Here is a 27,917-nt window from a genome sequence, read left to right as displayed (position 1 = left end):
CTGAGAAGTAATGTTTCCTAATGTCCAGCCTGAATCTCCCCTGCTGCAGCTCAAAACCACTCCCTCTAGTCCTGTCACTAATGACACGAGAGAAGAAGCCAACCCCCAGCTCCTCCCTTCAGGAGGTTATAGAGAGCAGTAAGGTCTCCTCTGAGCCACCTCTTTTCCAGAAGAAGGCATTACCATTGCCTTCCATTGGTCCACAGGCTCCAATGCGTTTTTTAGGTATCAGTCAGCATCTCATGCTTAGAATGACCATTCACTGAGGTTCCAAGGATCTCACAGAGAACATTCTAGGCACTGGAATGGCTTGCCCAGGGAGGTGGTGGAGTTGCCATCCCTGGCAGTGTTTAAGAGGCATCTGGAGGTGAGGAGCTATGAGATATGGTTTAGTGGCTTGTGGTACCAGTGGTAATGGGAGGATGGTTGGACTGGATGATCTTGTAGGTCCTTTCCAACCTTGCAATTCTATGATGGGAGGATCATCCACACACCTTTGGAAGCAATAAGAGAGAAATGTGGAATATTCTTTTTTCACTTTGAAGTGGATGGTTCTGGATTCTTGCCCCAACTTCCACACTTTAAAAACAGTTTTGAGGTTCTCTTACAGCTTTGAAATGTGACCTCAGCTTGACTTAGGGATGCAAGAGGAAAAGCATGACCAAAACTCTCTGGACTCAGGGATGTGCTGATCTTAGATTCATCAACTGATTAATCACCACTATACCACTAAATCATGTCCTTTAGTGCAACATCTACCCTTTTCTTGAAAACCTCCAGGGACAGCTCCACCACCTCCCCAGGCAGACTGTTACAATGCCTTACCACTCCTTCAGAGAATAAGCTTTTCCTGGTTTCCAACCTGAATCTCCCCTGGAGCAACCCGAGGCTATTATCTTCCATCCTATTACTGTTACCTGGGAGAAGAGGCTGACCCTCTTTCTACTAAGTTCTCCTTCCAAGCAGCTGTAGAGAGCAATAAGGTGTTGATACAGCCCCTTGGACTTCAGTGTAACAGTGTACCACAGGAAGCCACTGGCACGGATTGGGCTTAGTAAACTGAACACTGAGTGATGCTTATGCACTGACCCCACTTGGACAAGTTTCTCTTTTGTTCTCTTTCCTGCTGATTTTTATACCCTGGCAGGTCTTTCCTCATTACCAGCATCTCTCACTGTTTCTTGCTCTCTGCTTCTTATTTTGTGGCACTTGAGGTTTTTCTTCAATGAATCACTACATAACGAAAGGCTTGCTTCGGATGGCATGCTCTGTTTCCTAAGATAGAAGGGATGACACTTCTGGCTTCCCCCTAACGTACACAGTGCTGTAGCTATCTTGTTCCTTAAGTCAAGAATTTCCCGAGGCATTTCCTGGGATGATCTGCAGAGCACTGGTGCCTCATGCATCAGCCAGGCCAGCAGCCTGATGTGTTTCACACAGTGCGGCTCGGTTCAGAGTTTGGTCCAGCCAGGGCTTGGGGCTGCCAAGAGTACTCCAGTTTCTCCTCACCACACATGCCATCGGCTGATGGATTCTTCTCATTCTCTGACGCTTGGCTTTCTGCAGGAGCAAATGCCAAACGTAAAAGGGCCAAGGAAGGTAGAGGAATCGGATCTTATTTTGAATTTGATGACTTCAGAGCCATTTCACACAGCCAAACCACTTTCAGTCATATAGAGAGTGACGTTATGTAGGGAATCTGCCTCCTTCATTTTCAGGAGCTCTCCCCTTACCTGAAATCTGGTTACACGGGGCATTCCTGCCCAGAGCAGTGAGTTACTGTTCACTACTAACAGCCCGCTCCTCAGCCGCAGCTCGGTGTGACTCGTTCCGCACAAAGCTCCCCGTTATACTGGCACTGGGGGTCCCTACCCCCGCCTTTCTCTGCGTGTCTCGGGTGCCGTGCGGGCAGAGCCGCCGTGGTTACCGCGTGGTGCCCACACGCCGCGTGCCGGGGGCGGAGGGGCGGCCGCTGCCACGAGGGGCTGCCGCGTGCCGGCACCGCACGGCGGGCGCACCGTTATCCCCGCGCCGGGCTCGGCCCTAAGCCGCTTCCAGAGCGGCTCCCGGCCGGTCGCGTGCCATGCCGGGATGACGGTCGTGCCGCCCGCTCGGTGGCCGGGACCGGCCGTAAGAGAACAAGCGCCGCCGACTCCGCTCGCGTGGCGCCCCCAGGCGGCGCTTCCGGGAGCTCCGTGTGTGCCCGGCACGGGCTCCGCGCCCCGCCCCGCCCCGCCCCGCCCCGACCCTCGGGGCCGCTCGGTGGAACGGCGGCCGGCACCGCCGCACGCCTCCCGCTTCCTGCCCCGCCGCCGCTGATTGGCCCGCAGCGCGCCCAGGAATGCGGGCGACCCTTTAAAGGCGCGCGCGGCGCACGGCGCACACAGAGCACCCGGCAGCGCCCACCCCGCTGTACCGCGCTCCGCTCCGTGCTCCCAGGCGCTTCCCGAGGATATCGCTCGCCGGTACCGGGAGCCGCCCTCCCGCTCTCCCCACAGGTAAGCGCCGATGCGGCTCCCGTTGTCCCGTTGCATCCAGCCGCGGGGCAGCTCCGTGACCTGTTCCCTTGTGGCCGTTCGCAGGTCGGTCGGAGGCAGATGCTCGCCATGGGACCGGCCGCTCTTCTCGTCCTTCTCCTCTTGGCGCTGGACGGCCCGGAGGCCAAACGCACGGCAGGTAGGGGCCGGCAGGGCACGGCTGGGTACGGGGACGCGGCTCCGAGGGTTGGCACGGATGGACCGACACCTTTGAGCAGAGCCGCGCTCAGGCTCCCGCAGCGTTCAGAGCAGGAGCTCTCGGGAGCATCTCGCCCACCTGACGCGGGGCAGAGCCGAGGGCAGCCCCGGGAGGGTTTGCTGCCACGTTCCTTCTCCGTGTGGCTGCCCCGAGAGCCCCGCGGTGCCTCTGCTGCTTCTCCTCCGCCGTAGCCTCATGAGGTGGCAGTGCCGCTATCTCGGTGTCTCTCAGCGGGTGCCCGGCGCTCCGGTGCCTCCTGGCTCCTTCACAGCAATGTGTGTGAGCGCCGCACGCAGCTCCCGGTGGCGCTGCCCTGCCTGGGAGCCGCTGCCCGCACCGTGCGTACCTCGTAATGCACACTGCGCTCGGCAGTGCGCTAAGAAAGCCATGGGGGATGTATGGGTACTCGGCCGTTTCTTTTCCATGGCTTACGATGGATACTCTGATCTCTCTGCAGAGTCCGGGGGTGATGATGACAGCATCTTTGATATCTTTGAAATGTGTGGCATAACTCGCAAGGGACCTGGGCGCCGGGCACCTGGGGTGCACATGGTGAAGGGGCCGGATGTCTCCAGCCCTGCTTACCGCATTGAAGATGCCGGTCGCATCCCTGCTGTCCCTGACTCCAAGTTCCAAGACTTGTTAGACATCATCCATGCTGAGAAGGGCTTCATCCTTATGGCCACTCTCCGACAAGTCAAGAAGAGCAGAGGCACGTTGCTGTCCGTGGAACGGAAGGATGGCTCTGGTCATGTCTTCAGCCTAGTTTCAAATGGCAAGGCGGGCACTTTGGACCTGAGCCTCTCTGGTGATGGCAAGCAGCAGTTAGTGTCCATAGAGGATGCCTTGTTAGCTACAGGACATTGGAAGAACATCACCTTGTTTGTACAAGAAGACCGGGCTCAGCTTTATGTGGGGTGTGAGAAAATGGAGAATGCTGAACTGGACATTCCCATCCAGAACATTTTCACTAGGGACCTGGCCAGCAGTGCCAGGCTCCGTATTGCCAAAGGGGGAGTCAATGACAACTTCCAGGTAAGATTTTTCCCTTGCATTTTTGCTTAGTATCTTCAGTTGTGTGCCTGAAAAGTACATCATTCAACCAACCTACGTGGTTAGGAAGTTGCAGGAAACAGGGAGAAAAGATTCTGCTTCTGTACATCTCATGTGAACCACCTCTATATCTGCTAAGCTCAATCAATGGAGCTTGAAGTGTGAAGCACTAGATTTGCAGAGAGGACTTTATGCAGCAGTAGGTCCCAAAGGTTCTGGACAGGTGGTTGTAGTTTGATTGCTCAACTTATTATACAAGACTGAGAAACTGATGCTTTTTTCCCTTCCTGCCTGGAAAATTGCCAGGTCTTTGTGGTCAAGGCTGAGAGTGTTAGGAAGCAGGGCTTGCTCTAGCTCAGGAGAATGAATTAACATGTTTCACCTTGCCGTCTGTCTGTTGTGAAATTACTTGTGATGAACTTAAGTGAACTTTATTGCCTACAAACTCGTCTCTGTGCAAGTTACCCTTCTTTCCCTTGCAGTTGTTGCAGGTAGCTGCAATTCTTTCTCTCTCCACAGGGAGTGTTGCAGAACGTGCGGTTTGTGTTTAGAACAACGTTGGAAACTATCATGAGGAACAAAGGCTGCTCCAGCTGTAAGTCCACAATCTTCTGAATCCAATGATTATCAAATAGAGGCTTCCTCAGTAAGTTAGGAAAACAAGCTGAAACAGGACTCAGAAGTATGCTGACATTCAAATCTGTATTGCAAAAGAAATGTTATTTTTCTGGAGATACCCTAATAAATCTGGTGGCAGCTGTATAACAGGTGCTACCCTGGGGCTATAAATATACGTGGCAAAAAAAAATGCATTTACTTAATGTAATCTTTCTTGTCTCTTAGCTACTAGTGCAACCATTACTTTGGACAACCCCATGAACGGTTCCAGCCCAGCTATCCGCACCAATTACATTGGCCATAAAACAAAGGACATTCAAGCAGTCTGTGGCTTTTCCTGTGATGAACTAACTAACATGTTTGTGGAACTGCAAGGGCTACGGTCCATGGTTACAACACTTCAAGACAGAGTTCGCAAAGTGGTAAGTGTTAGATAAATTCACAGTATGTCTTATTTGTCCCTTGATGAATTGTAAGTTGTTATTTGAGCTTGAATAAACAGTTATAACTTTACCCTTGCTATGAATTTGTGGAAGGGAGTGTTTTTTCTATGTTAACTCCTAAATATCTTCTCTTTGCTGCCCTCCCCCCCACCTGCCCTTTAAGACTGAAGAAAATGAACTGATTGCCAAAGTGGTCCAGATCACTCCCGGAGTATGCATTCACAATGGGATCATGCATAAAAATAAGGAAGAGTGGACTATTGACAGCTGCACTGAATGCACTTGCCAGGTAAGATTCCTTGCATTCATAAGCTCTCTATATATAAATTCATGACTTAAAATTAACAGATAATTCTAAATGACATTTGTTGTTTTGAACGAGTGAATCCTACGTGGAATGGGGCCAGAGAGGTATTCAGCCTATCTTTCTTACCCTTGTAGATCTCTTATATAACTTTTGTATAGTATTACTGCAGCAGTAATTTAGAATTATACTGAATGTCACTCTCATACAGATGTTAAAAATACATTTCATTTCAGAATTTGGGGAATTCCTCTGCTTTCTTTGTAATCTACGTGTACATTTACAAGTCAGTATTTAAAAGAACAAACAGTATTACCATTTTTCCTCTCCAAAATAGCTTAAGTGGATGCTTTATCCTCAGAGAACCTCCTGCTGCCTTAGCAGAAAAGAGATTCTAGTATTCAGTAAAGGCTCTTAAACTGACAGGTTTTTTCATTATATAATGAATGCTTCTAGCTACGTCCCGTAAGCTTTTAACAGATCGCATGCAACAGAAACTTTTTTCCAGATTTCTGCTGATCTCTGTATATCCAGAGTATTCTGATAACATGTTTATTATTTATTCAGCTTTAATACTTAAATAGAAGGAAAAAGCATAAGGAAAGCATTTCAGAATATCAGTCTACCAGAGAGTGTCAGATCTTTGACCCTGTTTAGAAGTCAAAGGCTGAGTATCTGTAGATGTGCAATACAGGGCAACTCACACAATTCTGCATTTACTTCTGTAGTTTTCTATCTCCAGTTTTGTGTGCAGCAGATGATATTGTGACTTTTGCCTTCACTCATCTTTCCACCAACCCTCTTATTCAATGTTAGCTGTAACTACCTTGATAAAGTCATTTGCTTGAGAAAAAGGGGAGCTTGTAACAGTAATCACAAGGGCATTCTTCTGATAAAGCCGCTACCTTCAAGAAGCGAAACTGCAGGCTGCAGTTCACCTCTCACTGAGATTGGAGATGGGTGTTCCTACCCTGCCTGCTTGGCTTAAAGATCAAAGACCTTTAAGTATAACTTGTAGATTTTATGGCTCCTCAGCCAAGTCCACTAAACTCATTTTATGTTCACCATGTAATCAGCTTAAATCCACGTTAACAGAAAAGCTGATTTCTTGGTTCTTTCCCTTGAAGTCTGACCTTATACTTTGGGAATCATACAGCAATAGTTCTTTACTCAGTTCTTTATTTTAGCCAGTTTCTGGTAGTCATTCTTGACCAATTTATTCAAAACGTAACTACCTAACTGGGAAGGAAACAGTATGGATGGAGGGCAGGAGTGAGGTGAAGTTGCAATAAGAATAAATGAAAGGAGCTACTCCTGAATTGTATCAGCTCTAAATACAAGGTTTTCTACTTTAGATGTTCTATGTGAGTCTTTCAGTGCTGAACAAAGGGTATCTTTATCATCTGACTTTACCAGCTTTGAGTTTAGACTCTAGAGGTATGCTTTATATCCCGCTTGCTTACTGGATGCTTTCAATTCTTTACAGAACTCTGCTACTATATGCCGGAAAGTGTCTTGTCCTCTCATGCCTTGTTCCAATGCCACTGTGCCTGATGGGGAGTGCTGTCCCCGATGCTGGCGTAAGTACTTAAAAATACCTTCACACCTCTCTACAATCAGTAGACATGCACTGCTCTGTATATCTGTATAGAGGCCAAGTAGATGATTAAACTTGAGTTTTCTTAAAAACCTTGCTGACTGTGAACTAGCATCAGTGTCTGACTCCTCTGAATTCATCCTTATTATGTAAAGCCACCTGAAGTATCTTAAGTAATGCATGTAAGCTCTGAAATGTTTGAGTTCTCGTCCTTTACCTTGTACAAGATAGGGAAATGCATGTAGATTTTGAGGGCAGTTGTGTGGAATTTTTTCTTATGGTAAAGAAAAAGCAGAGGAAGGGGTTGGGGAAAGGAATATGGAAAATACATCCTTGGCATCTTATTCTGGGCTATAACAGATCTGTGCACCTTTACAGCTAGCGACTATGCAGATGATGGATGGTCTCCTTGGTCTGAATGGACTTCATGTTCAGTGACCTGTGGGAATGGAATTCAGCAGAGAGGGCGTTCCTGTGATAGTCTCAACAACCGCTGTGAAGGGTCTTCTGTGCAGACTCGGACTTGCCACCTTCAGGAGTGTGATAAGAGATGTAAGTATTTAGTCCATTCATCCTGGTAATAAAACATGGGCCAGTTTTATTGGCTTAGTGTTAACAGCAAAGTTTATCCTAATACTCTGTCAGTGGACTGGAGCGTTGACTTCTAGCTTTAAGGACTTATAGTAATCATGTAAAATGGAGCAGATAGTTGATCCAGTAAATAAACATGTTTGGATTGTGCTCCCAGATTAAAAATGGCACCAGTTTAGGTGTACAGTTTCTCTAGCAACAGAACTTGATCTATGATTGTGTTAAGGTTTTCTAATATAGAGAGTTTCTAGTACAATTCTAACTACATTCTAAGTGCTTTGAAACTGAAGTCTGGGTTTCGAAACCTCTGCTAATAGATATCTCTTTCTGTAGTTAAACAGGATGGTGGTTGGAGCCACTGGTCACCATGGTCATCATGTTCAGTCACTTGCGGTACGGGCATGATCACTAGAATTCGTCTCTGCAACTCTCCAGTACCACAGCTGAATGGCAAGCCTTGTGAGGGTGAAGCAAGGGAAACCAAGTCCTGCCAGAAAGATCCTTGCCCAAGTAAGTGTGTCCAGGTGCTAGCTACTACTTGCTAGTTTAAACAGTGAACTTTCCAAATAGGAAGCTGCAGTGTACTGGACTTCTAGTGGTCTTTTAAACTTTGGTACAGGCTTGGTAAAATCTCATAGTTTAGTTTTAAAGAAAATAGTTTAATTTTGTCTAGCAGTTGTGATCCAAGTTTTCTATGGAGCCTATTAGTGGGGGCTGCCATTCTGTGAATTAGGTCAGAACAATGTCTCAAGTACTCTTGCTACAAAAGGAATATTTTTTAGTTTGCAAACTGTTATTTTTACTGAACTTAAAGCCATACAGGTTCCCTAATTTCAACTTCTCTTTAGTTAATGGCAACTGGGGACCATGGTCTCCATGGGATGCTTGCACAGTGACATGTGGAGGAGGACTTCAGAAACGCAGCCGTCTCTGCAATAATCCTGAGCCTCAATATGGTGGGAAGAATTGTGTAGGTGAAGCTAAAGGAACTCAGGTGTGCAACAAACAGGACTGTCCAATTGGTGAGTATTCCTTTTCCATAGTCATCTAATGATTGTGGCCAATCTTAGGCCATATTTTTTAAGTAGTATAGTCAAGTCTTTAAAACCAAAGTGCTTAAACTTTGAACTGGAGTATTAGCAAAACACAATACGGCAGCTTCATCCCTCATCTTAACTCTCATTTGTTTCTCAGATGGGTGTCTGTCTAATCCTTGCTTTGCGGGAACTACATGTACAAGCTCCCCTGATGGTTCTTGGAAGTGCGGTGCCTGTCCTACTGGCTACCACGGTGATGGTATCAACTGTCAAGATATTGATGAGGTAGGAAGACTAAAAATGTTTCTGACTTGAAAGTGAGAAGAAAATGGGAAATGAAGCAATACCAATGTTTTAATACACTGTTTTCTTTTATCTCAAACTTTTCAGTGCAAAGAAGTTCCTGATGCCTGCTTTGTCTTAAATGGAGTGCACAGATGTGAAAACACTGAACCTGGATACAACTGTCTGCCTTGTCCACCACGTTTCACTGGGTCACAACCATTTGGTCACAGTGTTGAGGATGCCATGGCAAACAAACAGGTATTGTCAACCTGAGAGCTATGCCTGATTACCAAGCCGTACAAAGTTGCTTTCTGCAAACAGTGGAAAGCAAATATCTATTTCAGGAAAGATGGATTTGGTACGTCATCTGTAATTCAAAACAGAAATTAATTCATGCTTCTCCTGTTGGAGTGCAGTATGAATTATAAAAATGTCCTCTTCAGCCATGAAGAATTCTGACATTGTACCTAATTTTAAGAGAGTAATTTAATAAGCATTAATTTACAGTGGAGCAGCATGTACTTTAATGGCCTTTTGATAAAGTGTTCCACTTAAATATAAGAGCTTTGAACAAGAGAAAGTGCAAGACAGGTACTGGAGTTGTAGAGCGGAGAGAAAATAATGTATTAGGTTTTTTCTTTCCCTGTTGAAACATCCTTGATGAAAATAGGCATGTATTCTTTGCCTTCTTAGAATCTCTGGGTAAAAATGTGTGATTAAAAAAAAAAAAAAAATGCTTCCCCTGGATTTAATTTCTGTGTGGTCTTCCAGGTCTGCAAGCCACGTAATCCATGCACAGATGGAACGCATGATTGCAACAAGAATGCCAAATGCAATTACCTTGGCCACTTCAGTGACCCAATGTATCGTTGTGAATGTAAACCAGGCTATGCTGGCAATGGCATAATATGTGGAGAAGATACTGACTTGGATGGATGGCCAAATGAGAACCTTGTCTGTGTTGCCAATGCCACTTACCACTGTAAAAAAGTATGTTTATCCTATATTCCTATAGAATGCTTCTAAATGAGGACCATATAAAAATAGCTAACACTGCTATTGTTAGGAGGTTTTTAGCATTGCTTTAATCATTCCTGGTGGGAAAAGAAGGCTGGTACGATTATAAATGTTTGCTGTAAATATTCTAGGAGTAATTTAATTCTATCACTTATATCAGCTTTGATCTGATAAATATCTTTATATTGGGGGAAGAGCAGAAGGGTAAGAAGAGCTAAGTCTGGTATTTAAGTGATGTGGTCTATGGCATTCAAATACATATCCTCACTATAATATGATTAGCTACAATCATCAGGTGACTTGATAAAATCTTGATTTTTTGCATTATTATTATGACTGCTAAAATCCCTGTTGTGCTCATGCCAGGAGTAAACAATGTACTTTATTCACACTATAGGATAACTGCCCCAATCTCCCCAACTCTGGGCAGGAAGACTATGATAAAGACGGGATTGGTGATGCCTGTGATAATGATGACGATGATGATGGTATTCCTGATGACAGGGTAAGACAACAGAAAAGAACAGCCTTTTAGAATGTAGCTCTCCTGTTCCTTTTCCTAAGGCCTTCATATGAAATTGTTGGATCTGATAGCTATCCTAGAAACCTTCAGAGATGATAACTGTGCAGATTAACCTTCTGCAGCTACTGTGTTTGGAAAATGAATCTTCATTCTTAGTCAGCCATTCCCACACTCAAATAAGCAGTTGTGTGTTTTGAGATAAAAAAGCATTCTAGTTCTGTCTGCTTTCCCTTTTGCCTCTTGCTTTTCCATTCCTGCTCATGCTGCTGTATGTTGAAGTTTTGATCAGACAGTTTTAAAAAACGTTTGACTTCTTTCTTTCAGGACAACTGCCCATTCGTCTACAACCCACAGCAGTATGACTATGACAGGGATGATGTTGGTGACCGTTGTGATAACTGCCCCTACAATCACAACCCCGATCAGACTGACACTGACAACAATGGAGAAGGAGATGCGTGTGCAGTGGATATTGATGGAGATGGTAGGTGTCCTCTGATTACACCTTTACGCTGCTGATCAGTCAGGACAAATGTATAGAATAGTACCGTTGGTTTCATACCAGAAATTTACACTTGAACACACAAGATCCCACCTCTGATGTTTTCAGGACAATAAGGCTATGAAAGTAGCACTTGAAGCTAATGGAAACTCATTTTGGAAAATATGCGTTTTTGGTACAGTTAAATTTTAGCTCTGTTCTAACAAGAAATAACAACAGAAGCCAGCATTTAGTCAGGTTTCAATCAGATGCTTTTCAGGCTTACAAAATATTATCAAGAATTATCAAAAAGTGTATGTTGACTTTGCACGTTCCTTTGAAGTGTTTGCTATATTTTTGACTTGCATATACAAAATCTTCTTAATGTTGCAGGGGTCCTCAATGAAAGGGACAACTGCCAATATGTCTACAATGTAGACCAGAGGGACACAGACTTGGATGGTGTTGGAGATCAGTGTGATAACTGTCCACTGGAACATAATCCTGACCAGGTAGAGGTTTTCTTATACAAATAGAATATAGTTGTTCAAATGTGCTACAATATGCAAGATATTATACCTAGGTATAACTTAAGTTTAAGCTGACGTACTATTCTCATTAATTTGCCAAATAGTGTCAGTATTATTCCTTCACAGTTCAAACACTGACAAGGTAGTGTTCCAAAAAGTAATTCTAAAGAGAATCTATAAGGCTATTGCATGTACAGTTCTTAATACATCTCTAAAACTTCCATTTTAGCTCTTACTAAAGTAAAGAGAAATCCCAGTTCTAGCTATTAAGGCTCATAATCCAGATGCTTCAGGTGGCTTTTAAAATATTCTTTATTTTTCCTTCTATTTTGTTTTTTAGGATGATACCGACTCTGACCTTATAGGTGATGAGTGTGACAACAATCAGGACATAGATGAAGATGGTCATCAAAATAATCTCGATAACTGCCCTTATGTGCCCAATGCCAATCAAGCTGATCATGACAAGGATGGAAAAGGTGATGCCTGCGACCATGATGATGACAATGATGGTATTCCTGATGACAAAGATAACTGCAGATTGGTTGCCAACCCGGATCAAGCAGATTCTGATGGTAAGATGACCAGTAACACTTTAAGAGTATCTTCCAGCTCTTTTGAGAACTCTTTTTTTCTTATGCTATTTGGGGTTGGAAAAAATTTCAAAGTAAAAAGATAATCTGCACTAATGTTAGTGTTCCTTGTGAGTAAGGAATGAAAAGACCAGGTATTGCTAAGTTTATGAAGTCAGTATCAGGCTGGAGCGAAAGGGATGTTTATATAGCAACTGTTTTGTCTTCTGTAGCATCTGCCAGCAGTACCTGGGTAGTCAGAGCTGCACAGTAAGTTTTTCACCTCCCAGGCTGTAAGACTTGAAACTATGCTGGCCAACAGCCAACGTCTGATTGCTCAGAATAGTGAAATTACTTCTGTCCTGCAGGTGATGGACGTGGAGATGCTTGCAAAGATGACTTTGACCAAGATAGTGTGCCAGACATTGATGATATCTGCCCTGAAAATGTGGAAATCAGTGAGACTGACTTCCGAAAGTTTCAGATGATTCCCTTGGATCCAAAAGGAACATCCCAAAATGATCCAAACTGGGTTGTACGTCACCAGGGCAAAGAACTGGTTCAGACAGTCAACTGTGACCCTGGCCTTGCAGTTGGTAAGGGGAACACTAACTCTTAAAAGCGTTTGGGGGTGGAGGTGGGATGGAAAATGAGGAATTGTTATGAAATTGTTTAAAAGTCACATCAAAAGCAACATCTTAATTTTTCTCTTCTAATGCCCACATAGGTTTTGATGAATTCAATGCTGTGGACTTCAGTGGCACCTTCTTTATCAATACAGAGAGGGATGATGATTATGCTGGCTTTGTATTTGGCTACCAATCTAGCAGTCGTTTCTATGTTGTCATGTGGAAGCAGATTACTCAGTCTTACTGGGACTCCACACCTACCAAAGCTCAAGGCTACTCAGGTCTCTCCATCAAGGTTGTGAATTCTACCACAGGTCCAGGAGAACACCTTCGTAATGCTCTGTGGCACACAGGAAACACTCCTGGCCAGGTAAAGGTCACCCTGATATCCTACGCTTCTGTACTGCACTGTAACGCAACGCATGTTGTGTTTCCAGAAAGTTAGGTATGTTCAGGATTCTCTGCACATACTGCTCAGAATAGTGTTATTTGTCTTTGCCAAGAAGGCAATCCTGTAATTATCAGTAGGCAAATGGGCTTCCCCAGCAGCAGTGAATCAATTGTTTCTGGACTACTGGAGTAAATTTCTATTTACATATTTCAAAGCTAATTTAGATACAGGTGATATCAAAAGACCCCATTACAGAGCCTAACTATGAACTTTAAACATTTGTTACTCATAGAGAGACCTGCATATCAAGATAATGGTTATCTTATTTCAGACCTTCTGGTTAACTGAACTATTCTTTTGTAGGTGAGAACTTTGTGGCATGATCCTCGTCACATAGGCTGGAAAGACTTCACTGCATACAGATGGCTCCTTAGCCATAGACCAAAGACTGGCTACATCAGGTGAGCATTATGCCTCTATGTAATTAATAATCCCAAAGAAGCCAGATGTCTATTTTTAAAAAAAGCCCTAACAGTTGAGTCATATCTGACAAGATTGCACTGTCTCTTTGTAGAGTTGTAATGTATGAAGGGAAGAAAATCATGGCAGACTCAGGACCAATCTATGATAAAACTTACGCTGGTGGTCGTCTAGGATTATTTGTCTTCTCTCAAGAATATGTGTACTTCTCACGTCTTAAATATGAATGCAGAGGTAAGGAAAACCTTTTATTGAAGAGGCCCCTATATTAAAGAATTGGTTGAAGAAGCTGCTCTCAAGAAAACAGGACAGATTAAAAAAAAAAAATGTAAGAGGGAAAGATGATCCATCATTTTACATGGCTTCATCTCAAGCATGTTTTGCAGACAGAAATGGGACACCTTTTTGATTAAGTCATTCACAGTTTAAAAGTTTGAAAACACAAAATCTTAAGAATACCTCTGTCCTGCTGGTTCAAAGTATCAGGAGTCTGTGTTAAGATACAGTTCGTTTCTGGAACTGGAACCTGTAAAGAAGTTGAATAGAATAAATCAATACAGGTGACAAACTGCAAGGTGAAAATGCAAAATATTAACTGGCAAGACTAGTGTCCAATATGCAGAAGACTGACATAAAAATAAGCAAAGCACAGTCTACACACAGCCTTCTAGTCTTGCAGTTCAGTGGTGATGCATGTGACTAAGTTTCAAGTTGCCCTAGTTTGCTTCAAATTATGACTTTGTTAGGTAATGATTACATGAACTAGATTCTAAATTCTAACTCCTGAGAGTGTCAAGGTACTTTCCTCATTCTTTAATTCCTAGCCATGTTTGTAGGGAACATGTGGAGAATGTCTTAGACACAATCATGCATAACACAGAAATACCTTATATCTTAATTCTCTGTTTTCCACAGATCCATAATCACAAGGTTACTGGATTCAGAGACTATTTTTAAATGCTGGTATTGCACCTTCTGAAACATTTAGCCTTACAAATCCTGGGACCATTATATTATTCCTTCCTTTCTTCCTCCTGCATAAATGTGGACTCGAAACATTACCTGCCTCAAGAGAATGGTTTTGAGAGAATAGAAGTGAGACATACTTGCATCTGACCTCTGAAGTGGAAGGAAACAAATGTCTTGCAAATAAGAACTGTCTTCACTGAAAATGTGCACTTCAGTCAGGAAGACATTTGTTTATTTATCACAGTGCCTTGTCACTGCCTCTAACTGGAGGTCCCATGGAGTAGCATTTTGTAAAAAGAACATCTCTCTGGATGTGCTGTGGACTACTTAAACTGAAGACCTTTCATTGTGTGGGGAAAGGGGTTTTGGGTGGGAGGGTGAACTCTCAAATCTTTTCTTCGTGGGGGGTGGAGGTTTTTTAATGGGGTCTCTGCTACCTTGGTTTACATCCATTTAACTTGCAGAAATTATGCTTTTGTATGTTGCATCTTTTAGATGAAAATAACCTTTGACTTCTTTGTGGTGAGCTAGATCAGCTGTTCTGTAACACAGGACAAAACAGATATCCTGAAATCCCTCTCTGTGAAGGGAGGGGGAAAGGAGGATGCAATTGGCACACTGGATCACACCAGCTTTGGGAGAACTGGGATTTACAATAAGATTCTGTTTCCTGGTTAGATGCAGATCTTTCTCACCTTTCAAACGTTTTCTTTCAGCTGTGGTGTGAGAACACCACCATCTCAACTAGCACTGTGCTGTCCTTCAGGAAGAAACCAGCATGTGCTTCATATTTTATGGCTAGCTTCATATTTTATGGTTAAAAAGGCACAAAATACAACAGTAATAATGACATTCCTTTTCTACATGCCATAGATGCTTTAAGCCCCTCGCTTCAGAGGGGAGGGGAAGGGGCCTGTAGATAAAATACTGAAATTGTAAAATATTTATTTTTAACTATCTTTGATATTGTAATGATTGAGGAATTATTGATTTAAAAAAAAAAAAAAAGAAAAAGTAAAAATGCATCAAGACTATCCGCCATTATTACAAGTCTTCATGACTGTAGGATTGTAAATACAGATTATTTATTAACTCTGTTCTATAGTGAAACTAGAGGGTTTTTCATTAAGTGAAATCTTGTCTGGAGCAGATAGTGGTGATGTATTAGTTACAATGAGCAATTTTCCCATAATGGCTTTGAGGCACAGGGAAAAGCAGCAGGGTGGGGAATGGAATGTTTGTTTTTCTCAGTCTGAGCTCAGCATTGGCTTTTCCTTTCTTTGTGCAAGGCAGTTGGTTGCCTGGCAGGCAACTGTTCTGCAGTATTAAAACTCAAGTCCTTTTAGATGGGAGCAGTTCCTGTCTCAACCATAGAGTTTGGGCTGAGGGAATGTTATTTAGCATTATAGCAATTTGGTGTCGTGAAACATCAGCAGTGCTTTACCACTGGTCAGCAGGACTGACTTTCAAGCGGAATAACTGGCTCAGAGGAGATGGCAGAAAGAGACACACTGACTACAGTCAGTAATCATCCAGTCTTGCTATTTGTGTCACCGCACACAAATTATTGGAACTAGCACTGCCAGCTACAAAAGAAGGAATTCTCACAGCCTAGACAGAGTTTCAGGAGCTCCTTGCAGAAAAGGGAGAGGGCTTGATGTACACCAACGGGGGCAGCGTTCTTATACCTATATAATTTCCTTGTCTTTTCAAAAAAGGAAAAGAAACACAGTGAAAGTTTTACGTACAAATATTACCTCATTATTGTGTGACTGAGAAAAACCTTTGGATTAAGCAGAGTTCAAATGTCTAACAAACTTTAAAGCTACTGTAGTACTGAAGAGTTAATGCTGTACATAGTCAAAAATTCATTGCGGAAAAATATATTCCCAGCAAGGAAATAGCATTGGAAGAAAATGTCAAATACGATTTCTAATATTGTGTTATATTTTTTTCTTGACATCTTGTATACCATTGCTTGTGTTTTTATAAATTATTTTTCTCATTGCCATTGTAATAGTTAATCACGTAATTGTGTAGATATGCTATTTAAATAATTTATCATGAAATGCTACCTGTAGAGTTAGTATTTCTATTTTTATAAAATATTTGCACACTGAACTGAAGTTTTTTGCTTCCTTCTTCCCAATGTTTTTTCTAGTGTTATTTTCTAAGAACCTGCTTTTTGTAAACATTTTTAACCGTTTTCCATTTTAAAGTTGTGTAAGATGTACAATAGAACTTCTTACAGAGAACAATAAACCACCGTGGACATTTATATTTACACCTGTGTCAACTAGTGTTCTTCATCCTTTGTAATATTTCTGTAGCTCCCAGATGGAGCATGCTCGGTTACTCAGGTCAAACTGGGCTTCAAATTAATACCTCAATTATCTTCCCATTAAATCTGATAAGATAGAGCACACAGGAGGTTTCAGCCCAGGCATAACAACTTGTCCACCTGAAAGCATTTTTTAGTTAAGGGGCAGTAGCTCAATTCAGTCTTAAAGACATTGTGGACTCCTCTAAGAGTAGTCATAGCCATGAGGCCCTTGATAAAAGCCACAAGGGAAAACAACCAACCTCTGAGGGATGTTAATCATCTACTCATCCCTAGCCAGGCCTGCCTCATGCTTTTCTTTCACATGAAAGGAGACATCAGGATAAATAGCTGCAGAGGCAGATGTCTATCTGTGCAAGTCTCTTCCAGCCAGACTGCTGGTGTAATCAGAAAGCTGGTGATGTGGCACCACCTCAACTAGATGCAGTACAACCAGCTCCTCAGTCCTTCTGTGTATGTCTCATGAACTCTCAAGTAAAGCTGTGAATTTTCCTGAGCTCAGTTCTACTTGTACCCTGATATCAGCAGTACTTCAGTAAATATCTTGTCACTATATTTTATCTCTTGTTATTCTTGGCAGCCAATTCCAACGACTGTCTCTCAACCCAAGCCAGCCTTTCATGCTATCTTATTACATGCATTTACACAGTATAAATCATTGTAGTGTCTGAACTGGAGATGATACATGTCTTAAAATAATAAAGGCATGCCATATGTCTTGTGTTAACACATAGGTTAAGTCTGCCCACTTGTTGCCTAGGGAATGTGAATACAAGAGGCCACAAAAAGCTACAGCTGAGGCCACGTAGAGCACTTGCCCAAGAAACAACTAACACTTTGATGTTACAGTGAAAGCTGTAACACAGTAATTAGCTGATTTTAAAGCCAAAGTCATTTCAGAAAGGGACTGTGCTTTTATAAAAGAAAGCATCTTAATACATCCTCCATAAGGTGATATCTAGTTCTTTTCCCCATCTTTTCTAGAAGTGAAATAATAGGTGCACAAAGCTGTACAAACAGGCAGTTATGAAGAGACAGCTGGTTAGAGATAAGTGTTCAGCAGGCAAAGGTCTTAAAGATCAATAAAATGTCCCATAAGAAACTCAGAAAATGAGACAAGTATCCCAGAGAAACTCAGATTTTCAAATTAATACAAATTCCAGGAAGCCCGGCCACCATTTGTCTTTAATTTTTCAACAGCTCAAGAGCTGCTTGATTAGGCAACATGTACAAGAGCTGAATTGAGAACTGCTTAGATGCAGTGTCAGTCTGCCTGGATGACTCCACTCTCAGAGTGAAACGCAGAGTCTATTTCAATGCTATTGTAAAATTAGGGTAGCATGCCTCTGGCAATACCCTTCCCACCAAAGCTATGCATACCAAACACACAAAGCAAACAATAGAAAAATAATGGCATAGGATGGCATTTCCACAAGAAGACAGCAAATTTTTAAGTAGGGGTGGGGAGGAATTCTAAGTCCAGAATACTTACTGTTCCTTGAAGAATATATCAGAATTACTTATTTATGCACTTCAGCACTCTAGAAATTAATATGAACTCACAGTATCACAGTTTGCTGTTGTTTTTTTTTTTTTTTTAAGCCTAATAGATAAGGTACTGCAGATTCAATTGCAAGCAGCAAAGTATTTCACGTAAACTGAAATGGCAGGAAGCCTTTTATTCTCAATACTGCACCTGGATTGCAGCCAGTCCCTCACTGAAACGTGTAATTGGATAACTGTCGGTTATGGCTTTAGTAGTATTCAAGTGTTCCTGTTTTATTTATAAAGGAAACAGTTTTCCTGACCTCTAAATCTAGCTACAAATAAAGAAAGCAATTATCTTGAAAATTTGTGGGGGGGGGGAGGGGGAAGAGGAAAAAAAGAAAGAAAGAAAAAAAAAAAGTAATGTTATTTTTCCTAGATCTCAAGAACTTTCTTAGTTTAATGTTCCCAGGCGGCTGCCAAAGCACCTCATCTGCTGTGCCCACCTAACAGCACAATGCCCAAAGGCAGACACAGGCTCCTTCATGGTAAGTACACAGGGAAGCACTAATGGAAAAGTAAACTGACTCACAGATTTTGCACCAAAAAAGCAAAAGAGGAGGACCTCATTTAAAGCCGTGGTTACAAAGACTTTCTAATAAGATATTCAAAGAGAAGGGAGAAAACTAGCTGTTACTTTATAAAACAGAAAAAAAAAAAACTTACCATTCTTGAAATTTGGCGTCAAAGGTGGGAGGGGGAACACACTCTGGAGTCTCAGAAGGCGCAGCAGCCATCTTCTGCCTTGGAAAGAAGCATCTGGCAGAACTCCCCGCAGGGTTCCTTCATCTCTTTCATTTTTAGGTTTGTTTGTTTTTTTTCTTGTCAACAGATTATGGGCCAAAAATCATAAAATAAAGACATTTCTTTAAGATGCAGTCGCAAGTTTTTTCACCCATAGATAGAATTCCTTTGAATTAATCTGGAATTCTCAACATACAAGAATATTAACCATAATTCCACTCTTTTTAATCTTTTATGCCTATAGTCATCAATGATTTACTTTTCATCTGGAATTTTAGAATGTCACTTCTCTTTGAAAATGGAAAAGATCCTCAACTGCTCTGCATCTGCCCAACTATACATCTGCACTGAACTTTTTGATACTGAAAATCAACACTATCGCTCTTTAAATCATTCTACTAATGTATACATATTTCTAATATACAACTGTGAGTCATGATAATGAATCCCCCTAATTTTTCTTCTTCAGAGGAAAGCACTTTGGAGCCTGTTATTTAAAAGAACACAGACATCACAGTAAATGTGCACTGGCCACTACACATATGTGTACTCCTGAGAAGATTCAGTGACAATGGGAGAATCGTTTGGCCCTACACCACTGAGCAGATCAAGACAAGCGCACCAAAACCATCCTTTCATGGATTTTTTTCCCCCACAATTATTACATTTCTGAAACAAAATTATTTACCTTGTGCTGCAAAATCATAGTAGGAAACAACACAGAGTACAAAACAGTACAAATCTATGCACACAAAACTTATTCCTCAGTATAAAACAGGCGAAAAAGTCTGAAGGACAAGTTCAAAAATCATGAGTTCTCCCAGGCTCAGCTTTGCTTTGGCCCTGGTATTGGTGTTGTCTCAGCAAATAATTTCATGGCTATGTTTTATCTCTGTTATACTACGCTTCTTATCAGTGAACATGTTTTGCCAAAAAAAAAATGAATTGATATTTCACCTGTAACATCAAGCATGAAACACCATCTTTATAGAGAACTCGCTATGCAATACAATACCACACAAACCAAACACAGGTAAACAGGTAAATGTTACAACACCAGTTTTTGACACAACCTGAGTTGGATGCCCAACCTAAGCGATTTGTTACAGCACTGTGAGTGACCACAGCTGGTGTAGGGTGCTCAGCACAAGCCAAGACCTGAAGTGTAATTGCAGAGTTCCTGTCAGAATTTACACATCAGATTCTTTCAGAATAATGTGCTCACCCCTGAAAAGTTTGATGTGAACAGAAGCTGTATTCGTGGCTTCAAGGAGACTGAAGTGACAATGCTCTTCCTTGAGGATGCTTGGAAAAGCTTTTTCATAACAGTGAGAGATTTAAGACAACAGAATATACACCAGAAAAGCAAGAACAAATTATATCTTAAACTTTCACAATGAGATATCGCATGCAGAAATCTACTAATAGCAGAATGCTTCACTGAAATCTCTTTTCCATCTTGTGCAATAGAATTACCTCATAGTGACTATGTCCATAACAACAGCATAAGCAGTTACCTACTCACTTCATTATACAGTGGCTACAGTGCCGGATGTTTTGCTTGAATTGACATACTCCATCTTAAAACACCAGTGTAACAGGGAAAGTCGGCAGATGGATCCGATTTGTCTCTGCCTTTATTCAGATTAAGTGAAGAACTTCAATTCATGTTACAGCAACTGGTTAAGCATGAGCTTCTTGCTTGAGGAACAAGATCGTATCTAGCCACTTCACTCCAGCATCAGATGAAGCTGCCCCTGGCACAAGTGCTTCTCTTTGATTCTCCGAACCATCATGACCACCATCTGACTGTCCTGGCCACCTCTTTCTTCCCCGTCTCCACTCTTCAAATGCTTGCATCTGCATTAAGCATGAGGTTAACATAAATTTGTCAGTTGAAAACTAATTCCAAAGAACTGTTTTTCTTTAAGTACTGTAATTCTCTTTCTGTTGAAGCTACGACCTAAATATCAGACAAATATAGGGCAAACATAGCAGATGGGTCTGGAAACTGAGCAAGTCTGGCAGCATAAAATCAGCAATAACAAGTTTTCTTATTTCCTGATAGGTGGAATAAGTTTCTGTAAAGACACTATCATTCCCCTCACTGTAGAAAGGTTAACTACAAGCAATCAAAGAAACAGTTATGATAATAATTAATTATAACACAGTTAAGAAATATCAAGATGCTCCTCTAAACTTCCAGTGAAAGGGGAAAAAAGTTTCCACAAATTCTGAAGAGGTTACCAGTACAACGAAGATCCATTCTGACAAAATTCATTAGGCTGAAATACAATTAAACTATACAAGTTTGATCAAAAACAACTTTATACTGTCACAATTTTATGAAAGAGATGTAAGATGTAGATGTACACGCCTGAAATGTGGCTTATTTAAACAGTTTGTTTCCCAGAAAGATAAGTGCCCTTATGCTAAAATATAAGCATAGGTTTAAGATTGCAATATCAGGGTACAACAAAGGATATAAATTAGAGAGGTATCCAAAATCTGCTTCACCACATAGGGTGAACTTAAGTTTTGCTAGAAAAAACTCTATTCTTTCTTTGCTGAATTAAAAGTAGTTTAAAACACTACACAGTATTTACTCTCTTTGATATTTTCTGTACAGAAATTTGAAATAAATGTTATTTTTAATATAACTAAGTCATGCCTGAGCCTATACTACAGAGTTTACCTTATTAAAAACTGTGAGAATAATTTATCTCCACAGAACAGCAAACATGACTTCCTACTACCAGAAAAATAAGCAGAAGTATAAGCATACAATTTTCTAGTGAACTGATCACCATCATTCCTATATTTCACAGGAGCTCTAATCTCACAGCCAGTTACTGTCAGGGGAAGAATCTTGTTAAACATTCTGTTATTTTGCACGTTTTATAAAAGTACCTCATTGCCCCACCATAATTGCCAGCACATATTGGTGCATACCTTTGGTGAGAACCTGCCTGTTTCTTTCATCACAGTCAAAAGCCTATTCTAAAGGATTGTTAAGGGTCTCACCTCCTTTGGTTTGCAGTGGTATGCTGAGAATGTCAGGCACTGTGGATGGCTCATTGTTCATGCTGATGCAGTATAATGGTTCACCCAAGAAAGAAGGTTTCTTCAGCCTTTCAGTGTTGAGTGCTCTTGACATAAAGTAACCTTCAGTAATACTCTTATCTCTCATCTTCTGTAAACCTTCTAGGTCATCGGGTTCCTCTGTTTGGGCCAGTGAATCCTTTGATAAGTGACTATCAGCCAATGCTTTGCTGATATAGTAGCTAGGGATTTCACTCTCAGCATTAACACATAAGCTTTTGTCTTCAAGTCCAGCCTTTTCCAGAGCTGTTAACATCCCTACAATATGGTCTTCAACTAACATTTTGGAAAGAGTAGATGTGGAGTGAAGAATGGAGACTTGACTTGTGTAACAAGGGGGACTTAATCCACAAGAAAGAGATTCCTGAGACTTTGGCATGGTAACGTTGCTTATTGTTCTCTGAGGCAGCATACATTCTTCCAGAAGGGTTTTAAGCTGCTCTTCAGAGAGGCCCGTTTTCTCTTCAATCTGAAAAAAAAAAAAAAAGAAAAAAAAAAAAAGCAACTTTCTTCTGTCAAAATATAATTAATGAAAAGCAGCACCATAAAACAGTTTGAGATACAAAAGCACTAGAAGAAGCCTTAAGTTCATACCAATGTTTTTTTAATTCAAACTGAATTTAATTATACATTTACATAACTGCATAGTTTACATAACATCTCCACCAGGTTCTAGATAGATTAAGAGCTGAAATTTAGGAAAGAAGCCTGATATCCAAAAGGCATGAAGAGGCCCTTAATTTTGCCAAGAGTCTTCTGCAAGATATCTGGTTCATTTTTTCAAATATTTTGTTTTGTTATGTATACATGCAAACAGACACACGTGTCAGTGAAAGCAAAACAACACAATACTAAAAGTCTTATGACTACCAGGGCAATACTGGACATTTCTTAAAGCCCAATTGTATGGGAAATTGGTAATCACAGCCTGAACCTCTGATTAATCAGCTGAGGCTAGTGTCGGGTCAGCTGTGGGAGCACAGGTGAGGGTAATTTAGCTGGGCTCCCAGAAGGGGTGGAGCTTGACTCCACCTCTTCTAGACCTCATGTAAGGGCTGACCACCACGAGGGCAGCATCTCTTGGAGATTGCTCCTTGGTGGAGATTGTCTTAGCATTTCCCAGTGAAGCCATCCAGATTGTTGTGTTTTTCCCTATAAGTAACCTTTTGAATGTTTGTTACCATCTTTGTATCATTCCACCTTATGTTTGTTATTTAAGATTATTATTGATATTAGCTGTATGGTGAAGAATAGGGAAAGACATTTTGTTTACCGAGGTGTGCAATGAGAGGTTTTAGCCTTTGAAATCCTTAATGCACCCTGATAACAGAAAAATACTCCCTATCTGATTATTTCAAGCTGATAAAGAAAAGCAACATATATTTTAGGTACATGTATAGTAACATCTACCCAAAAAATATAATCATACATGCATTTGAAAAAATAAACACATAAATTGCTCCAAAAGTAATGCCTCCTAATTCCATGGAAACTACAACAGATCCACAGAGCATGTCAATACTAATTATTAGAGCACATACGCAGCTACAAAATCATATTTTTCAACATAATCACCACTGTTAGCTTATCTGTGCATTTGTACAAATGTCAATGGGTGCAATTTCTTCTGTGTTCCATGTCAGACACCATTTTGTCAGACTGCCCCTTTGCTGTCATCTGTCACACAATAACAAAATGTAATGGAATACTGTGAGGAAGGTTCAACCTCCACTGTCACACCACCAATATCTGCCTCTGACATTGTGGGCCGATGTAATAAACTAGGAGGCATAATTTTCAACACAGCTCGTGTGATTTGCAACGTCAAATGGAAAAGATGCTCTCTACAACCAAAAGCTTGGTTTTACCCAGCATCCAAGAGATAGGCTCAGCCAACAATCTGATGAACTCCCTAAAGCTGCCCTGCTCTTTGTCAATTTTATTCACTCTGTAATGAGCACTACACATAACTGGAACTGCTGTCATTTCAGAGGAAAGAACAGTATCAGATCTCTAGCTGAATTTTCATTCTGAAGGTCTCTTATCCATGTACATAGGTATGATGACTGATCACAATCAGATAAGATCACAGCTTGAGTAGCACAACGGTGTGTGGATTATATGTGAAAACTACTTGTTTGTGAATGAGGGAAGATTTCTGCCAGGAAGAAAATACTATTTCTTTGTTAGAGGAAATGTTATGACAAAATGAATCAGATCAGAAAGGCATTCCATGTTACTTTCAATTATCATAATGTATTTAAATGTACAGTCATTAATGATATCTAAGAATGAGTACTATATACTGATTACTGTACAGTTCAGGCATTGGTTTTTTTACTTACATACTCAATATGTTTTATAGATTTGTTCAACTTTTTTTTTTTTCCCCCACTGGTCTTTTCCTACATAGAGCAATTCCATTCACAAACTCACTTTGAGTTCACTTAGAAAACATAAGAGTACTGTATTGAAAACACTGAGATGTTAAGGGTCTTTAAACAATAACAAAAAGCCTCAAAAGACCACCATATGTAGTCAGCTCCATATAAATGAACATAAAATCAGGTTGTCATACTGAGACTCAGCTAACCTTGATGTCACTCAATATACTTCTGATAACTAAAATCAAACCACAAAAACCTCTTCAAATTCTTCTATTAGGCTTTAAATTTTAATCCTAGTGAAGAAGAGATTAATGAAAAATACACCAGAGAGGGAAAATCAAAATGTGAAAAATCAGAAACTGAATGTGGGATTTTTAAGATTTTTCACTGTCAATCTACTAGTATGTCAAATTTCTTAGATTTATTGAGGGAGCATTTTAACTTGCAGACAATGTATGTTTACAAACAGTTATTATTGGAATGGAATTTCTATAAGAAACAGATGCATTCACTCCAGTATAGAACCACAGTATAATGCACTACTGGAAGCACAGCTACATCTAGGGTATTATCACAGAACACAACATTATGCTATGTAAACATAACTGTATTTATATTGTAGAATATTCCCACATCTGGAAACCCACATGGATTCCCACATGTTTTTGAGTGTGTGGTTCTACACTAACATATTTCAAAGTTCTTGGCCAAGACCATTTGGAGTTCATTTTATGTTAATGACCAGGCAATTCAGTCACTGCAGAAAGAAATCCTGCATCTGTTGAGAAAGAATAAGCATAAAATGAACATATTTATGGAGATCATCTTGTTCTACCTTTCTTTCGTCTTTTTTGTTTTGTTTCCCTACCACCCCCAACTCATTTATCTGTAATCTTCTTTTCCTTGGACAGATTTCCCTTTTTTCTTTCAGGAAAATCATATGGCTTCTATCACCAATTAGTTCAGAACTTACTTTGACTACTACCTGCAGGTTAGGTGGGGAGACCTAGTACCTAAGGCCAATGGAAGGGGAAATGACTTTAACAGCTATAAAGTGAAAAATATTTGTAATTGTGTGGGAGTCTTCCTCCGGAGCAGCAGGCAAAGCACTATAAAATACTATTTGTTTTTTGTTCTTTCTTTGTCCCTTCCTCCCTTTGGTTCGCTATATAAGACATGTTTGCAAGAATGCACGTTTAAGGGACATATTTAATACACCTCACAGAAATTAAATTTAAAAATAATGAAGGCTCACTATTTGCAATTTTCTCCTGCCAAAATCATTTTAGGGTTAAAGAAAAGCAGGCAGCAGGAGAGAAAATAGTTCTTAAATAGCCATGAGTAATTTACGCATAAACCAAGAGCAAGAAATGTATATAGAAATGATAGTAGAAAGGCTGCTGTTGAAAACAGAAGAGAGCTCAGAGAAGCAAGTAATCCCCTAAGGAGAGACATTTCACTCTAAAAAGGGCTGTGCCTCTGCAACTAAATGAGCATCTTAATACATGTGATCTCATAATACTGTAACTGTATTAGGAGGCTGCAAAGTACACATTTGTACACATCGTAACTAATCCCTTCATAGCTCACTTTATTAGTTTAGATTCACAAGACTTAGGATCAGCAAAGCAGTCTTTGGGAGACAGTAGATACCACTTCTCCCAAGCATTCTCTGCCCTCACGGTAAATAATTTACAACACCTATATAGAAAGAAATAAAGATATTCCTTTATAAATAGAAGGACATAAAATTAATGTAATTCAAAATGCAGGAACAGAATACCAGACAAGAGAAAATGAGCTATTAGGCCTGGTTCCCATTAGAAAATGGAAAACCTTTTAATTGTTCTGGCTAATTTTTAATAGGACACTGAGTCCTATTCATTTCCTAGGCTTTTTATTGTTAATGATCCAAAAAACTAGATCCTAGTCAGGAGTTAAAGAGCCTGCTAATGACCTTTGCTGTTTATGTGAGGCTATTTTTTTCACACCCTTGTGGCACCTCTCTGACTGAAGATTTCTTGTTCCTCACTGAATTCCTCAGTGACATGGGTCTGTGGAGAAAGCCTTACTGCATGTGGTAGGAATGCAAACTTGTAGGCAGCTGTGGACAGACCTGCTGTGACTACGGATTGCAAGTTCAAAGATTTAGGACTGTTTTCCACATTTACACAGTAAGAGACAGACTAACACTAAAAAGCCTCATCAGATTTTAATATGAGGAGAAAAACAAATACTTCAGGATATATAACCATAAAATGACACACAGTATGTGAAGCAGCACTAGAACAGCAGGTCTATTTAAGGACTTAGGGAGCCAGAAGGTGTTTATTTTTTGTTGCTTTATCTCAAAGTATCATAAACAACAGAACTCCTGATACTTGCCTAAAACAATTCACTCTGATGCTCTAATTTGTTTTTATGTTTATGGAAATGTAAGCCTGCAACAATTACTTTTGAAGCAACTGCTCTTTTCCTGACCAAAAGACTCCATGCTCTTTTTCTCCATCTGCTATCTTTGCTTCTGTTTGTTACATGTTCCTTTCTCTTATTTTTCCCCACACTCTATTTGATAATGGCAGAAGAAAAAGGTCTGGTAGTTCATTTTATGTAACTGCTGCTAATGAAAGTCAGAAAGCAGATGAGACTGAAGTACTGAGTCAAGAAAACAGGGAGAGGAACACAAGGAGAATAAAAGAAAAAGAAGTATAGAAGAGAATAGTGGGCATCTGTTAACATCCCTGACTGTAAAATGAATCAACTTGTAACTTCATGAGACACCATGACAACCACACAAGAACCATCATCAGGTGCATGGATACAAATAAATACTCCATGAAAAACAAACAGCCTTAAAACACCATCAGTGATTTAGGAGAGAATATGAATTTCATTATTAAATGGGAAATAGACAAAAAAATAAAGGACTTCTATCCCTTTCTCCAATAGAAAAACAGGTATCAAAAGCAGACATGAGTTTATACAACTTTCTTTAGACTATCAGCAGACAACAAGGAAACTGGATGAAACTGTGGAGAAAGACATAAATTGCAGCGGTTCATTTTTGTTATCTTTATGCTTTAATTTTTAACATACAGCCTACAGAGCATAAATGTACAGATAATTATGACAAGTCCTTGCAGGCAAAAACAATTTAAACGTGCATATTTTAGTCATTACAAAGAGGTATAATAGGCTTTTTTTTTTTTTAAATTATTTTGTCTTTCTCAAAACTATCCAGTTAATTGCTTGTGGCTCAAATGTGCAAATAATGAAAAACTGCTTCAGCATCTATGCCACACCCCGCAGACTTGAGAAATAGAAAGCAACTGGCTGCCAGGGGAAAGTTCTCAAAATAAAACAAAAAACCTAAAATAATTTCCACAAGTATTTTCGTTCCATTTGATAACACGGACACTGATGCTACACACAGCTATGGAGTTCTCATGGTGTTATTCTAGGAAATAAAGGGGCCAAAATCTCAACAGTAAATTTCTGCTTGGAAGCATCTGAAAATGATTTCACAATTCTGAAAACTCCAG

The 27,917-nt window shown here is 40.7% G+C and overlaps 3 protein-coding genes across 14 annotated transcripts in view; 1 reads left to right on the top strand and 2 right to left on the bottom strand.

The window, feature by feature from the left end:
- Positions 1-3,410, bottom strand: part of LOC107314923 (uncharacterized) — a 188,673-nt gene extending 185,263 nt beyond the window's left edge. Inside the window, exons 1-3 of the mRNA XM_085549820.1 lie at positions 3,322-3,410; positions 2,815-3,274; positions 1,734-2,768 (exon numbers count right to left, since the gene is read on the bottom strand). Of these exons, the coding sequence (XP_085405946.1) occupies positions 1,869-2,768; positions 2,815-3,274; positions 3,322-3,410 (1,449 nt within the window). The 3' untranslated portion in view covers positions 1,734-1,868. The remainder of the gene's footprint in view (positions 1-1,733; positions 2,769-2,814; positions 3,275-3,321) is intronic.
- On the top strand, positions 2,386-16,540 carry THBS1 (thrombospondin 1). Of its 2 annotated transcripts, XM_015864745.2 has the most exons (22): positions 2,386-2,498; positions 2,583-2,676; positions 3,194-3,771; positions 4,309-4,384; positions 4,633-4,829; positions 5,014-5,139; positions 6,641-6,734; positions 7,130-7,303; positions 7,676-7,852; positions 8,191-8,364; positions 8,537-8,664; positions 8,770-8,922; positions 9,436-9,654; positions 10,079-10,186; positions 10,529-10,688; positions 11,079-11,197; positions 11,556-11,790; positions 12,156-12,383; positions 12,515-12,786; positions 13,171-13,268; positions 13,382-13,521; positions 14,203-16,540. In XM_015864745.2, exons 2-22 carry the CDS (start codon positions 2,598-2,600, stop codon positions 14,208-14,210), a joined length of 3,543 nt encoding a protein of 1,180 aa, XP_015720231.1. In that variant the 5' UTR covers positions 2,386-2,498; positions 2,583-2,597; the 3' UTR covers positions 14,211-16,540. The 2 variants fall into 2 exon arrangements, with proteins under 2 accessions (XP_015720231.1, XP_085405163.1); XM_085549037.1 differs by lacking the exon at positions 13,382-13,521.
- Positions 16,541-19,851: 3,311 nt separating this feature from the next.
- FSIP1 (fibrous sheath interacting protein 1) overlaps positions 19,852-27,917 on the bottom strand; it is a 64,942-nt gene continuing 56,876 nt past the window's right edge. For all 11 annotated transcript variants that reach the window (XM_085549038.1, XM_015864752.3, XM_085549042.1 and 8 more), the window contains 2 exons: positions 21,911-22,457; positions 19,852-20,746 (listed from right to left, as the gene is read on the bottom strand). In XM_085549038.1, coding sequence (XP_085405164.1) covers positions 20,733-20,746; positions 21,911-22,457 — 561 coding nt within the window. In that variant the 3' untranslated portion in view covers positions 19,852-20,732. The remainder of the gene's footprint in view (positions 20,747-21,910; positions 22,458-27,917) is intronic.

This window comes from Coturnix japonica, chromosome 5 (assembly GCF_054131305.1).
Source record: "Coturnix japonica strain WE chromosome 5, WE-NBRP24, whole genome shotgun sequence".
Lineage (NCBI taxonomy): Eukaryota > Metazoa > Chordata > Aves > Galliformes > Phasianidae > Coturnix > Coturnix japonica.
The sequence above is the reverse complement of the archived record's forward strand: the minus strand, read 5'-3'. Positions and strand labels throughout refer to the sequence as shown.

What these genes read in the sequence shown, in the direction of transcription:
- THBS1 (XM_015864745.2), top strand. Translation starts at nt 2,598, where the DNA reads ATGCTCGCCATGGGACCGGCCGCTCTTCTCGTCCTTCTCCTCTTGGCG. An exon ending in CAAACAGGACTGTCCAATTG is followed by an intron (nt 8,365 to 8,536) that starts GTGAGTATTCCT and finishes TTTGTTTCTCAG; the next exon opens with ATGGGTGTCTGTCTAATCCT. An exon ending in GGATCAAGCAGATTCTGATG is followed by an intron (nt 11,791 to 12,155) that starts GTAAGATGACCA and finishes TCTGTCCTGCAG; the next exon opens with GTGATGGACGTGGAGATGCT.